The sequence below is a fragment of the Coenobita brevimanus genome, chromosome 107 (assembly GCF_032717465.1).
Source record: "Coenobita brevimanus isolate Jiangsu-jjx chromosome 107, ASM3271746v2, whole genome shotgun sequence".
Taxonomy (NCBI): Eukaryota; Metazoa; Arthropoda; class Malacostraca; order Decapoda; family Coenobitidae; genus Coenobita; species Coenobita brevimanus.
In genome coordinates, this window is record NC_137060.1 from 25,578,599 (window position 1) to 25,592,425 (window position 13,827).

At 41.7% G+C, this 13,827-nt stretch overlaps 1 protein-coding gene across 1 annotated transcript; it reads left to right on the top strand.

Annotated features, from left to right (window-relative positions):
- Positions 1-5,407: 5,407 nt before the first annotated feature.
- Positions 5,408-13,066, top strand: LOC145416748 (uncharacterized). The gene is made up of 3 exons (XM_080285673.1): positions 5,408-5,557; positions 6,722-6,950; positions 11,593-13,066. The coding sequence occupies exons 1-3, from the start codon at positions 5,408-5,410 to the stop codon at positions 13,056-13,058; spliced, it is 1,845 nt and encodes a 614-aa protein (XP_080141799.1). The 3' UTR covers positions 13,059-13,066.
- The last annotated feature ends 761 nt before the right edge of the window (positions 13,067-13,827 follow it).

A 13,827-nucleotide genomic window follows, 5' to 3' on the forward strand; every position in this document is an offset into this window, starting at 1 on the left:
GTCTGGTGAAAGGGAAACTACCGTATTAATAATCTATAGTGTTACTTCTCTCTCCTATGTGTGATGTATCTTATGAATTCCTTTACATTTTGTAGAGTATACTAGATCTACTAAGTGTATATTTCTCCGTGTCTGTTTGCTACAGAGATGTAACCAGTTCCTGTAAAAATTGCTGAATGTGTGTGGCAGGACCCTCCACCTTTTGATGTGTATGTACTCTGTATACCTTTCCAGCAAAAAGTATTTCAATCATTTACCGTAGTTTATGTTAGTGGACTACATCGCAGTGAATCCACGATTTGTCGACGACAAATAAGCAAGAGAAGAGCGGGGAGCTTTGAAGAGAAGGTAGTGGTGTTATTGGTGTTTTTGTGGCTTTTGATTAAATAGTGATATATTTTCTCATCTTTACATGTAGGATAGAGTTTTCTGATGCTAAGGTAATTAAAATAAGATGAAGGCATGGTTGTTGGCCTTGATGAAGGTTGCTGTTTTGATTACCGTACTGTATCTTGGTCACTGTCATTCCGTGGTTATGGAGAGATTTTAATATGTACATGTACACCCAGGTGCCATTTAGATTCTTTACAGTTATTTGAAAGGTTTCTAGGCACAAAATTGAAAGAAGACATGTGGTTCTTGTTTTTACTCAGGAACTAGTATTCATAAAGTTTTGGTAACGCCCCATATTGGCTAGTTAGGTTATGTTAGACTAGTTATACTTGCTTTGTTAGGTTAGATTAGATAGTTAAGGTTAGATTAGTTATAAAACCCATCAGAGTAATGGACTGTCAAAAATTACTAGTTGACCCAAGAATTTCTGGTACCATTAATTTTCAGGACAAAAATTTGATTATATATATGTATATATATTTATATTGGCTATACCGTATATTATCAGGCTGAATTAGAGTGGGTAATTTCCATGATTTTTCCATTGCAAACACTTCATTTATTAGCTACTTACTATGTAGGGGGAGGTATTATTCAATACCCAGCTGTGTCAGTTATCTATCTATCTATCTATCTATTGCCAGACGCCTCAATCCCGTTTGGGGTGGCCACAAACAAATCGCCTCCAAGTCGCCTTGCCCCCCGCCATTTCACTCCCCTGCTCCCAACTCACACCCCCCTCTCATATACTTCTCCACCCCATCTCTCCATCTCATCCTCGGCCTCCCCCTCCCTCTTTCCCCCTCCACCTCACTCACATACACTCTTTTCGTCAGTCTTTCACCCTCCATCCTCTCCACATGGCCAAACCACCTCAGTGTGTTCCTCATAACGCTTCCTATCACATCCACATCAACACCACAACGCTCCTTTATATCCTCATTCGTCAGCCTGTCTCTCCATGTGACTCCACAGGCTCCTCTTAAATAACTCATTTCCACGGCTCTCACTCTTGACTTGTGTCCTTCCAACGACGTCCAAGCTTCACTTCCGTACTTTAGAGTTGGTATCACAATACTGTCATGTAGTAACTTTTTCACTTCCATGCTCACTTCCCTGTTTCTTATCACTGCTTTCAAAGAACCAGCAACCTTTCTTCCCTGCTGTACCCTTTCAAGCACTTCACCCTCCAAACCTCCATCCTTACTCATCACACTACCCAAGTACTTAAACGTACTCACATTTTCCAATTCCTCACCATCCAACCTCGCTGTACATTCACTGACTTCACCTCTCTCAAAGACCATCACTTTACTCTTCCCTACATTCACCTTTAGATTCCGTTTCTTACACACTCTCTCAAACTCATCCACCAAGCCTTGCAGCTCCCCTTCGTCTTCACTCAACAACACAGTATCATCTGCAAACAACAGTACAGGGAGTTTCCAAACACTATCCTCTCTCACCAGGGCCACTCCAACATCCACTACCCTACCTTGTACCTCTTTTATTACCCCATCCATGTACAGATTGAACAACCATGGAGACATGACACATCCCTGTTTCAACCCAACTTTCAAAGAGAAAAATTCACTTAGTTCACCATCCACACGCACTGCAGCAGCCTTCGCACCATTGTACATACGCTTCACAGCATTCAACAACTTCCCATCTACTCCATATATTTTTAACACTTTCCACAATCCTAGTCTATCCACCCTGTCATATGCTTTCTCCAAATCCATGAAAGCCGCATACAACTTCTTTCCCTTCTCTAGAAACTTTTCCACTAAAGATCTGAGAATGAATATCTGATCTACACAACCTCTTCCCTTCCTAAAGCCTCCCTGTTCTTCTCCAACTAATTTCTCTGTTCTTTCTCTAACTCTGTCAGTAAGTATCCTACCATACACTTTTCCTATTATACTAAGAAGACAAATGCCCCTATGATTACCACACACTTCTTTTTCCCCTTTTCCTTTGTACAAGGGAATAATTATACCTGACTTCCAATCCTCTGGGACTCTACCTTCCTCCCAGGCCAATCTGCACATCTTCCACATCCATTCTACTACTATCTCTCCCCCATGCTTCAGCATTTCACCACACACTCCATCAATTCCTGGGGCTTTCCCTGATTTAACTTTCTTCATTGCTTCCACAACTTCTATCCTACTGATTTCTTCCTGTCTTCTCACCTCCCTTCTTCTCCCAGCCATTCCCCAGCCACTTATACTCGCATTACTTCCATCCTCCAAGTTCAACAATTCCTTAAAGTGTTCTCTCCATCTGCTCACTTTTTCTCCCTTCTCCACTAGTAATCTACCATTTTTATCTTTCACTCCCCTGCTAACTTCACTTCCACCCTGTCTTACTCTTTTCACCTCTTTCCAGAACATTTTCTTACAGTCCCTCCACTTTACACTCAAATTCCTTCCAAATTCCTCATCCACTCTCTTCTTACTCTCTCTTACTAATCTTTTCACCTCTCTCTTTCTTTCTACATATAACTCTCTCTTCCGCCTCTCAACTTCTTCCACGCCCCTATTTCTCATCCATTCATGGTATGCTTTCTTCTTTTGTGCCACAGCCCGTTTCACCTCTTCAGTCCACCACGCTGTTCCTTGCACCCCCCTTCGTCTTCTCTTCCTTCCACACACCACATCACATGCTGCACATATTTCTTCTGTAAATATTCTACATACACCTTCCACGTCCCCCATCTTCTCCAATTCATATTTGCCCAATCGTTCCTCCACTTCTCTCTTATACTCTGCCTTTTTCTCATCCTCTTGTAACCTTTCCACTCTCCTTGCAACTACTCCTTCCTCTCGTCTTTCCCTTCTTCTATTCCTCCATCTTACTTGAACTTTAATTCTGGCCACCACCAAGTAGTGGTCAGAAAGTCCACTCCCCCAACCTCTATAAACTCTTGCATCCAATATACATCTTCGCATCCTTTCATCCACACACACATAATCAATCATTGCCTTCCTTTCACTCAGTTCACCACCCACCCTTCTCATCACTCGCCATGTATACCTGTGGATCATTTTATGCCTGAAGAGGGTATTAGCTATCACCAACCCCCTCCCAGCACAAATGTCCACTAACGCACTCCCATTCTCATCTACCTCAGCAGGCACACCCCACTCACCAACTATTCCATTTACCTTCACATTCCCAACTTTACCATTCATATCACCAATCAAAAACACTCTCTCATTCCTTCCAAACTTTTCCATGCACACTTCTGCATTTGTCCAGAACTCTTCTCTCACTCTTCTAGCACGATCTTGCGTTGGCGCATACACACACACAATCGCCCACATTTGTATTCCAACTTTCAACTTTACCCACACAATCCTTGATCCAACTGATCCATACTGTCTTATGCTCCTCTTCCATCTTTTACTCACAACTATACATACTCAGTTATCATCTCTGTTTAACAACCCAATCAAATCTAGTTTTAATATGTATTTGATAGCAGATGGAGGTAGGAACTGTAGAATCCCCTCCCACACCATATTTAGTGAGTACCACATGAAGCATTTGGAAATAGAAAAATTTTGTTTAAGACTCCCAGTAATTTGATCAAAAAATAGGGGAGGGGGGAAATCAATAATAAAAAATGGAATTTTTGAGCTGAAAAGATCTTCCAGATTTCCATGATTGTTACCAAATCCTTGAAATTACATAAATTGTTTGACTAACCAAAACAAACTAAACTCTTAATTCTTGGCCAATGAGTTACTCAAGACCACTTTTAAACCTGTTTGCTGTGGTGGATTTCTCTTTGTCAAATGAAACCATAGAATGATGACAGGAAAAACGCAAAGTTCGTATTGGGTAGTCATGGAGGTGATATATCTCTGCTTTATTATTTAGCACTCTCATCCCTCATTCTCTATATCTCGGCTGCATTACTGAACTGGAACCTCAAGTTTTTAGGTTTGCTTTGTAGGCTTGAGGTGAGGGAACTTACTTATTAATGTTCCTATTACATTAGTTATGTGGAGACTTTTTTGTACAGCCTTGTTAAGTGTTTTTCACCATATTGAGTGATGATGCACAGTACAGTGCTTTCTATTCAGGACTCGGTCCCTTTTACTTTGCCAGAAAATTTGAGATAGTTGCATTTCGATTTCTGTTGATTGCCAGTTATACCTAATTAATGTGACATATTGGCTCAGACGGTAGAGAGGTGGCCTGCAGTCCTACCGGACCCAGGTTCAAATCCCAGCTGGGGCAGGGAACAGATTAAGGATTTGAATTTCATTAAAATCAGACTATACTGATCTACCAGAAGACCCACCAATATGTCGTAAAAATACCCCCATTAATACCAATACACCAGTTCTGTATGAAACAGGCCTAGCATGTCTTCAATATGGACGGTGGGTGTTAGTGCTGACGTGATGACATGTAGAGGTATATTGTATGCAGGAGGACTACTGGGGCTTGGTAGCAGGCTGTGAAGCCTATGCCAAGAGTCGGACACATTAAAAAAAAAAAAAAAAAAAGTTACTTATTTTTAATTAGGCAAGTGAATGAGGGTCTTGCCTATTCCATTAGCTGTGGCACCTTCATAAAATTGGTGAAGTACCTGCCAGGAGCCGTTTGGTTGGCTGGGGTGGTTTTGACATGTGAAGAGACTTGGGAAGATATTTTGTTAAGAAATGTATGAGAATGCTTGAAGATTGAAGATGCATGAAATGACCATCACAGAAGAACATGGGATGAGGTACCAAGGGTTTAGTTTGAAAGACAGTGAGAGGTCATGCAGCCCAGATATTTGCTGCTAGGTAAACCACTAGTCACACATGCTTGTACTGTACCATATTGATGATTATGGTTTTTCTTTAAAATACATTCAATGACATACACGTCCATACTGTACATAAGTTGACTCACTCTGTTCCAATTTTTCTTATAGGACTTTAAATGACTCGCTCCCCTATGCGAGAGGTAACTCACTCTCTTTTACTGTGTTGGTGTTGAGAGTATGAATATGGCATCCGAGGGAGCTGAGGAAGTGTCTCGGTGCCAGCTGTCAGGATGTGACCTGGTGTTATTGACAACACCTCTGGGTTTGCGGCTGCACTGGCTCTCACATACTGGCGGTGAGGTTCTGGGCACAGCTGTTGTCACCACTCAGGAGGTGAGCATTTACATATTTAAAGGTTTGCATGTTAAATTAAAATGTTGCCATGTTTGTTCTTGCTTTACACATTTCAGTCAAGTTTGATATACTCACAGTGGCATAGCTAGGATTTTTAAAATGGGGTGGCTTAAGGTGACAAAACCCTCCTAGGGGGTGGCCCAAAGAGAACTCTTATATTTGGGGTGGCTGTGGTCACCCTGCCCACCACTCTAAGTTCAGAACCACTGTGTACATGATCAACTGTCCCTACGTAGTCTTTCGTGTCATCGGAGGACAAGGATTTCTCATAGCTGAATATAATAATATGTCATATGCAAAGCTAAAATGCTCAGGTTAGGCAGCATCCTATAAAACACTCTCTTTTAGCCTGATCAGCAGACTTCCTCGACATCTTTTGCAAATCACATTGTTTTCATCTGATACACTCTCTGCACTTTACACACATTTCTCAGCAGTTTTATTTCCCATTGCTTGATATTTCTTCCCGTACCAAAGTCTTACACCCATATGTTAATGTGGACACGAACATGCTTTCATATATCTTGCAGCCTTCGTAAGACCTCTTTTATGTTAAGGCCTTCATGGAACAAGTTGCCCTTCCTCTCTAAGCCACTCTACTCTCCACTTGCTTTGCTCCTTTTTTTTTTTTTTTTTTTTTTTTTTTTTTTAGGAAATCATAATGGTCAGAGCTTTTAGATAGTGTATAGATAAATTGGGCATTGTTTGACAGGTTTGTTGATTGTAACATGTACTACAGGTATATGAGTGTTACAGCAGACAATCCATACTAATGATTTATTGTAATTCCTGGTAAAGCAGTATAATAATGAGTCATTTGTTTTCAGACTGATCAGTACATTTTCTAGGATTAATTTATGCTGTACTGTTCTCATATATTTTGCTTTCATTGTGTTCACAAAGCATAGAGTTAATGTGTACACATTTCTTTTCCTAAATACAGTTTAGTAATATTCTTAGACATCCAAATAAGACAGAGAAATCTTTCCTCTACAGAATTATTATGCTGTATGTGTATGTTACTTGTAATTACATTTTAAGTTTGACCACAACCTCTTTACTCTAACATTGGTACTGTGGTAACCAACTATTTTGTAGTTTATTGTATGTCATATTAATTCTAAAATTTTATATCCCGAACAGTGTAGTGGAAAATTATACCCTGTGCTGATGGACCTAAAGCTTGAGATGGCAGTTTTTGGTAGAGAAATAACGATCGACCCCAAAGCAACCGTGTCTCAAGGCACCCCAACGTGTGCTCTGGTTGCATGTAAATCTGGACTGGTGGCTGCAGTGCACTGGAAGATGCCTGAACTCTGTGTCAACGTTTGTCACTCAGTCCAGCCTGTTGTTTGGACTGGGGTCATGAAAGGTGAACTTAGTACTTACAGTATGTCACCTACAGTAACCTCGTCAATCCAGTAACATACGATATTTTTCAAAGTTGTTCTTGCTACTATGTTTCCAGGCTATTTTGTTTATGAGAGCATTACAACAGTGAAAAAGGATTAATGAAAACTGCATAGTTTCTAACTCCTCAGGTTTGGCTAGTCTTACCTTAAGTAGCTCAGATTGCCTGTGGATATCAAGATGATATGAAAAAAAGACATCCTCACTGGATGTAGTGCTGCTCGTGGGTGATTACCCATTCCTCTCTTTCTTCCTTCTCTCCTTCCTCCCTTCCTTTTTTGTCTTTCCATCCTTCATTATATCCAAGGAGTGGTTGGGGTTTATTGCTCACCAAATTCCACTCAGGGGTGAGTGAGGGTACTCACTCTCATCTTAAATGTCAGGACCAACTTGCCTAGCTCTGGGTTCCTATCTTCCTCGAGGGGCAAGACAGGATTAGGTGATGATGATGATGACCACATTAGTATATATTTGTGGGGGACCATTACCCAATCTTAATCTTCTCTGAACCTGACTCAGAGTACAGTAAGCTAGAGTAATCTGTGAGTACAGATAGTTGGAATGTGATGTAAGAATGTTGGAGAGAAAGACTTAATGTGTAAACAGTGCAGAAAAGCAGTATTTTGGATATTTGATATTCTATCTATCTATCTATCTATTGCCAGACGCCTCAATCCCGTTTGGGGTGGCCACAAACAAATCGCCTCCAAGTCGCCCTGTCCCCCGCCATTTCACTGCCCTGCTCCCAACTCCACCCCTTTCTCTAATATACCTCTCCACCCCCTCCCTCCATCTCATCCTCGGCCTCCCCCTCCCTCTTCCCCCCTCCACCTCACTCACATACACTCTCTTCGTCAGTCTTTCGCCCTCCATCCTCTCCACATGGCCAAACCACCTCAGTGTGTTCCTCATAACGCTTCCTATCACATCCACATCCACACCACAACGCTCCTTTATATCCTCATTCGTCAGCCTGTCTCTCCACGTGACTCCACAGGCTCCTCTTAAATAACTCATTTCCACTGCTCTCACTCTTGACTTGTGTCCTTCCAACAATGTCCAAGCTTCACTTCCGTACGTTAGAGTTGGTATCACAATACTGTCATGTAGTAACTTTTTCACTTCCATGCTCACTTCCCTGTTTCTTATCACTGCTTTCAAGGAACCAGCAACCTTTCTTCCCTGCTGTACCCTTTCAAGCACTTCACACTCCAAACCTCCATCCTTACTCATCACACTACCCAAATACTTAAATGTACTCACATTTTCCAATTCCTCACCATCTAACCTTGCTGTACATTCACTAACTTCACCTCTCTCAAAGACCATCACTTTACTCTTCCATACATTCACCTTTAGGTTCCGTTTCTTACACACTCTCTCAAACTCATCCACCAAGCCTTGCAGCTCCCCTTCGTCTTCACTCAACAACACAGTATCATCTGCAAACAACAGTACAGGGAGTTTCCAAACACTATCCTCTCTCACCAGGGCCACTCGAACATCCACTACCCTACCTTGTACCTCTTTTATTACCCCATCCATGTACAGATTGAACAACCATGGAGACATGACACATCCTTGTTTCAAACCAACTTTCAAAGAGAAAAATTCACTTAGTTCACCATCCACACGCACTGCAGCCTTCGCACCATCGTACATACTCTTCACAGCATTCAACAACTTCCCATCTACTCCATATATTCTTAACACTTTCCACAATCCTTGTCTATCCACCCTGTCATATGCTTTCTCCAAATCCATGAAAGCCGCATACAACTTCTTTCCCTTCTCTAGAAACTTTTCCACTAAAGATCTAAAAATGAATATCTGATCTACACAACCTCTTCCCTTCCTAAAGCCTCCCTGTTCTTCTCCAACTAATTTCTCTGTTCTTTCTCTAACTCTGTCTATAAGTATCCTACCATACACTTTTCCTATTATACTAAGAAGACAAATGCCCCTATGATTACCACACACTTCTTTTTCCCCTTTTCCTTTGTACAAGGGAATAATTATACCTGACTTCCAATCCTCCGGGACTCTACCTTCCTCCCAGGCCAATCTGCACATCTTCCACATCCATTCTACTACTATCTCTCCCCCATGCTTCAGCATTTCACCACACACTCCATCAATTCCTGGGGCTTTCCCGATTTAACTTTCTTCATTGCTTCCACAACTTCTATCCTACTGATTTCTTCCTGTCTTCTCACCTCCCTCCTCCTCCCAGCCAGTCCCCAGCCACTTATACTTGCATTACTTCCATCCCTCTACGTTCAACAATTCCTTAAAGTGTTCTCTCCATCTGCTCACTTTTTCTCCTTCTCCACTAGTAATCTACCATTTTTATCTTTCACTCCCCTGCTAACTTCACTTCCACCCTGTCTTACTCTTTTCACTTCTCTCCAGAACATTTTCTTACAGTCCCTCCACTTTACACTCAAATTCCTTCCAAATTCCTCATCCACTCTCTTCTTACTCTCTCTTACTAATCTTTTCACTTCTCTCTTCCTTTCCACATATAACTCTCTCTTCCGCCTCTCAACTTCTTCCACGCCCCTATTTCTCACCCATTCATTGTATGCTTTCTTCTTTTGTGCCACAGCCTGTTTCACCTCTTCAGTCCACCACGCTGTTCCTTGTACCCCCTCCGCCTTCTCTTCCTTCCACACACCACATCACATGCTGCACATATTTCTTCTGTAAATATCTTACACACACCTTCCACGCCTCCCATCTGCTCCAATTCATATTTGCCCAATCGTTCCTCCACTTCTCTCTTATACTCTGCCTTTTTCTCATCCTCTTGTAACCTTTCCACTCTCCTTGCAACTACTCCTTCCTCTCGTCTTTCCCTTCTTCTATTCCTCCATCTCACTTGCATCCTAATTCTGGCCACCACCAAGTAGTGGTCAGAAAGTCCACTCCCCCAACCTCTATACACTCTTGCATCCTTTACACATCTTCGCATCCTTTCATCCACACACACATAATCAATCATTGCCTTCCTTTCATTCAGTTCACCACCCACCCTTCTCATCACTCGCCATGTATACCTGTGGATCATTTTATGCCTGAAGAGGGTATTGGCTATCACCAACCCCCCTCCCAGCACAAATGTCCACTAACGCACTCCCATTCTCATCTATCTCGGCAGGCACACCCCACTCACCAACTATTCCATCCACCTTCACATTCCCAACTTTACCATTCATATCACCAATCAAAAACACTCTCTCATTCCTTCCAAACTTTTCCATGCACATTTCCACATTTGTCCAGAACTCTTCTCTCACTCTTCTAGCACGATCTTGCGTTGGCGCATACACACACACAATCGCCCACATTTGTATTCCAACTTTCAACTTTACCCACACAATCCTTGACCCAACTGATCCATACTGTCTTATGCTCTTCTTCCATCTTTTACTCACAACTATACACACTCCTTCCTTTGCCCTCTCATTCTCATCTACTCCTGCACATATACCCCATCCATACGCCCATTCTCTCACACTTTCTCCTCTCCATTTTGTTTCAGTTATTCCACATACATCCACTTTCGCACCCTCAAGCACCTGGACAATCTCTCTCTCTTTCACCTCATCATTCGCTCCTCTTACATTCCATGTACTCATTACCAAGTCCTTTGTCCGGTCCTGGGTCGTCATCGTTTGGTCAGTCCTTGTCCATAGGTTTGATTTTCATATTTCTCATGCAGTGATCATCACTATGTGCAAGCCTGATTTCCTCTTTCCTTTCAGCGAGCAGCTCTTTGTTTGAATTTTTATTTCCTTTTTTCTTAGTAACTCAGTTGATTTCCTCTTGTCTTTTTGTAAGAATTTTTTGTGTGAGTTTGAGTCCTTCACTCTCATCTTAAACTTCAGGACCAACTTGCCTAACCCAGGGCTCCTCCACTCCCCTTGGGGCAGAATAGGAATGGATGATGGATGGTTGGATGGACTGATTTCCTCTTTCATTTCAGTGAGCTTTGTTTACTGTATTTTATTTCCTCTTCATGAAAGATGCATGGTGAGGAAGTCTGTGGACACCAGAATCGAAGAGAGTGTACTGAGTTGGTTGGTCATGTGGAGAGAACAGATGACAATAAAGTGGTGAAAAAGGTATATCTGAGCAACTTTGAAGGAGAGTGGAGGCGAGGTAGGCCAAGGAGAAGGAGGAGGGATATGGTTGATGAGTGTGTGAGGTATGGAAGTTGGTGAGGCTAAGGGACTGACAAGAGACTGAGCTGGCTGGATGAATTTTGTGTGGAGAAGCGCATAACTAGGGATTTGGCCCCCAGTTTTAACGTGACAGCACTTGGACTGACTCTTATTAGATAGGTATATGTGAAGTTACAGAATGTGGTGACATTTTTTTGGCCTATCTGATGGAGCCAGGATTCCCTGGGCTTGAATGATGAGTGAATGGAGGCATAGCCCATTGAACTAGGCAAACTTTAGGCTGTCTGGACTTGCTACACCTCACCCTGCATTAGGGTGGGAAAGAAGGTCCAGATGATGATGGTGATGATGATTTCTTTCTTCTTTCCTGTCAGTGGGTAGCTCTGTGTATAAGTTTAATTTCCTCTCTCCTTTCAGCAAACAGCTGTGTGTATACAGTGGCAGTTGTGGACACTGGTGGAACACTGAGTATAGGAACAGCATCATCCCCCACACTGATCCAGACCAACACAGGAGGTAAACAGATCCTTCACTGGCACACCAATACTCTTCCTGCATCACCTGTAGCATTTTGTGGTCATACCAGTAGTTTAATATTTTCTGATGGGGATAATTCCTGGTTGGGCAAGTTATCCATAACACCACAAGGTTCTGTTGATGTTGAATGGCATAAGATGAAATATTGTGGTGTGATTAGGATAGAAAATGAGAGTGAGGATAGGGTGGCTTTACTTACATGTGATGGAAGAAAGTACCATTGTCGGTGGGATGAACTCAAGTCCAGAGGGGAGGAAGGAAGTAAAGAGGATGTTAACTTGGTGAACAGGAAGGGAGGTGAAACTTTAGAAGGTGTAATGATGGGAATTCAGAGGTGTTCAAAACTACTTAGCACAGAGGGTAAGGAGATTGCGACACTTGACTTATACATAAAGCAACTTAGCCTTGCACAGAGGTTGGTTCATGAAAGAGAGACAGCTATATTTTCGTCATCTGTCAAAGTTGAACACAGCTTAGAGAAGAGAGGATCATACATTGCCATTGTGCATCTGCAGAAACTCAGAAATGACATTGAACTGGATGGGAAGTGGTGGAAGCTTATGGTTGTCACTCAAGAGTCAAAAGAGAATAATTACCTAAGTCTAAAAGTGGATGAGGAGAGTCTGAAATCTGCACTGTGCTTTACCATTCCCCTCTCGTCCCCAGACATTCAAAACTTTCCACAGGACATCACACTACAGATCTTCCTTATTCTTGAGCATCTGACTGCAGCTACTCCTGTCTGTCAAATTTTTGCTAGTGACATCACAATCGATGCAGTTGATTTCTTGACTCCAGAACGTGTTTTGGGTACAAAAAAACTTTTAGATCAGTGTTCTGATTTCGATTTTCACAAAATTCAGAAAGATACAATATTCAGAGCTAGCAAAGTAGTCACAGATAAGAGAAGTAAACCACTCCCACCATGTAAAGTATCCATGTCTTTTGATGCCAGTGACGAGAACCTGCGGCTTCTGAAATCGGTCTTAAATCCTAATAAGCATATAAATGTTGAAGATATTGATATAACTGATCACAAAACTACCCTCTTTCATGAGGAAGGAAGAGTAGATATCAGATGTAGAGTAAATAAGGATTATGTTTCAGTCACACTAGAAGGAACCAACCCTATTGTGGTGCTGTCAGTGAGGTGGGCTTTGGAACGTAGAGTGTTAGAGCTCAAATCAAACCATAAAGAGACCACCTTGAGCCCTGCTGTGTTGAAGAAAGCCCATTATGTCCAGAGAGTTGTGAGGTTTGAGGCCAGTGAAGCATCTGGTCTTGCTTCACTTGCTCATCTCCATAACACCACATCTAACTTACTGTCCCACCTCCCTCTCTCTTAACCTTTTCATTGTGATGGCATTAAATTTGTGTAATTTTAGTCCAGCAGTGAATTTCAGCTGAGGAGAGTTGAAGAGCATCCAGAAATCTCCCCTTCAGTGGAATCTTTTTATTTCAGTTATTCATTTTAGGAAGAACTTCTCATGTACTGAGATGGTTAAAATAAACTCAAGCTGACATTAATTGGGCTGTTAAATTGTAGATGGTAGGAGGAGAGGGAGACTGGGATGCAAATGAAAGGAAACAAAGTCAGTATGATATGAGGTGCTGCTGTTGTGACTGAGGCTCATCTGAACTTGAATCTGGGGGAATGCAGGCTGATGTTGCCATTTTCCTGCACTCCACTCTCCTCCTTTCGGAGGATAGAGTGGAAACTTGAGAACATTTGTATAAACGGGCGGTGGAGTCACCTGTTAGTAATGGTGCCACTGCGTTTTTTCCATCTTCAACAACATAATTAGGTATAATAGTACAAGGATACACTGATAATTAATGTACAGTTTGTAAATTATAAATATTACAGTGATTGTAAGTGTTGATGAAATATTTTTCCTGTGTGTCTGAGTGTGTGTGTGTCTTTATTGATTTTGTACCAGTATTGTACATAGTAATATCAAGTATTTTTAAATTTCATATATATACCAGACCAGTACTGTATATATGTTTTATACTGACACTTACTACTTGTGTTTCTTATTTGTATTCATAAATTTGCAAATTATCACTAGTACGCATTTATGTTACCTCTTACTTTCAGATTCATTATATAAG

Excerpts from the sequence above, each read along its gene's own strand:
- LOC145416748 (XM_080285673.1), top strand. The coding sequence starts at position 5,408 with ATGGCATCCGAGGGAGCTGAGGAAGTGTCTCGGTGCCAGCTGTCAGGA. Across the intron at positions 5,558-6,721 it reads CTGTTGTCACCACTCAGGAG|TGTAGTGGAAAATTATACCC; the intron begins GTGAGCATTTAC and ends TATCCCGAACAG. Across the intron at positions 6,951-11,592 it reads TTGGACTGGGGTCATGAAAG|CAAACAGCTGTGTGTATACA; the intron begins GTGAACTTAGTA and ends CTCTCCTTTCAG.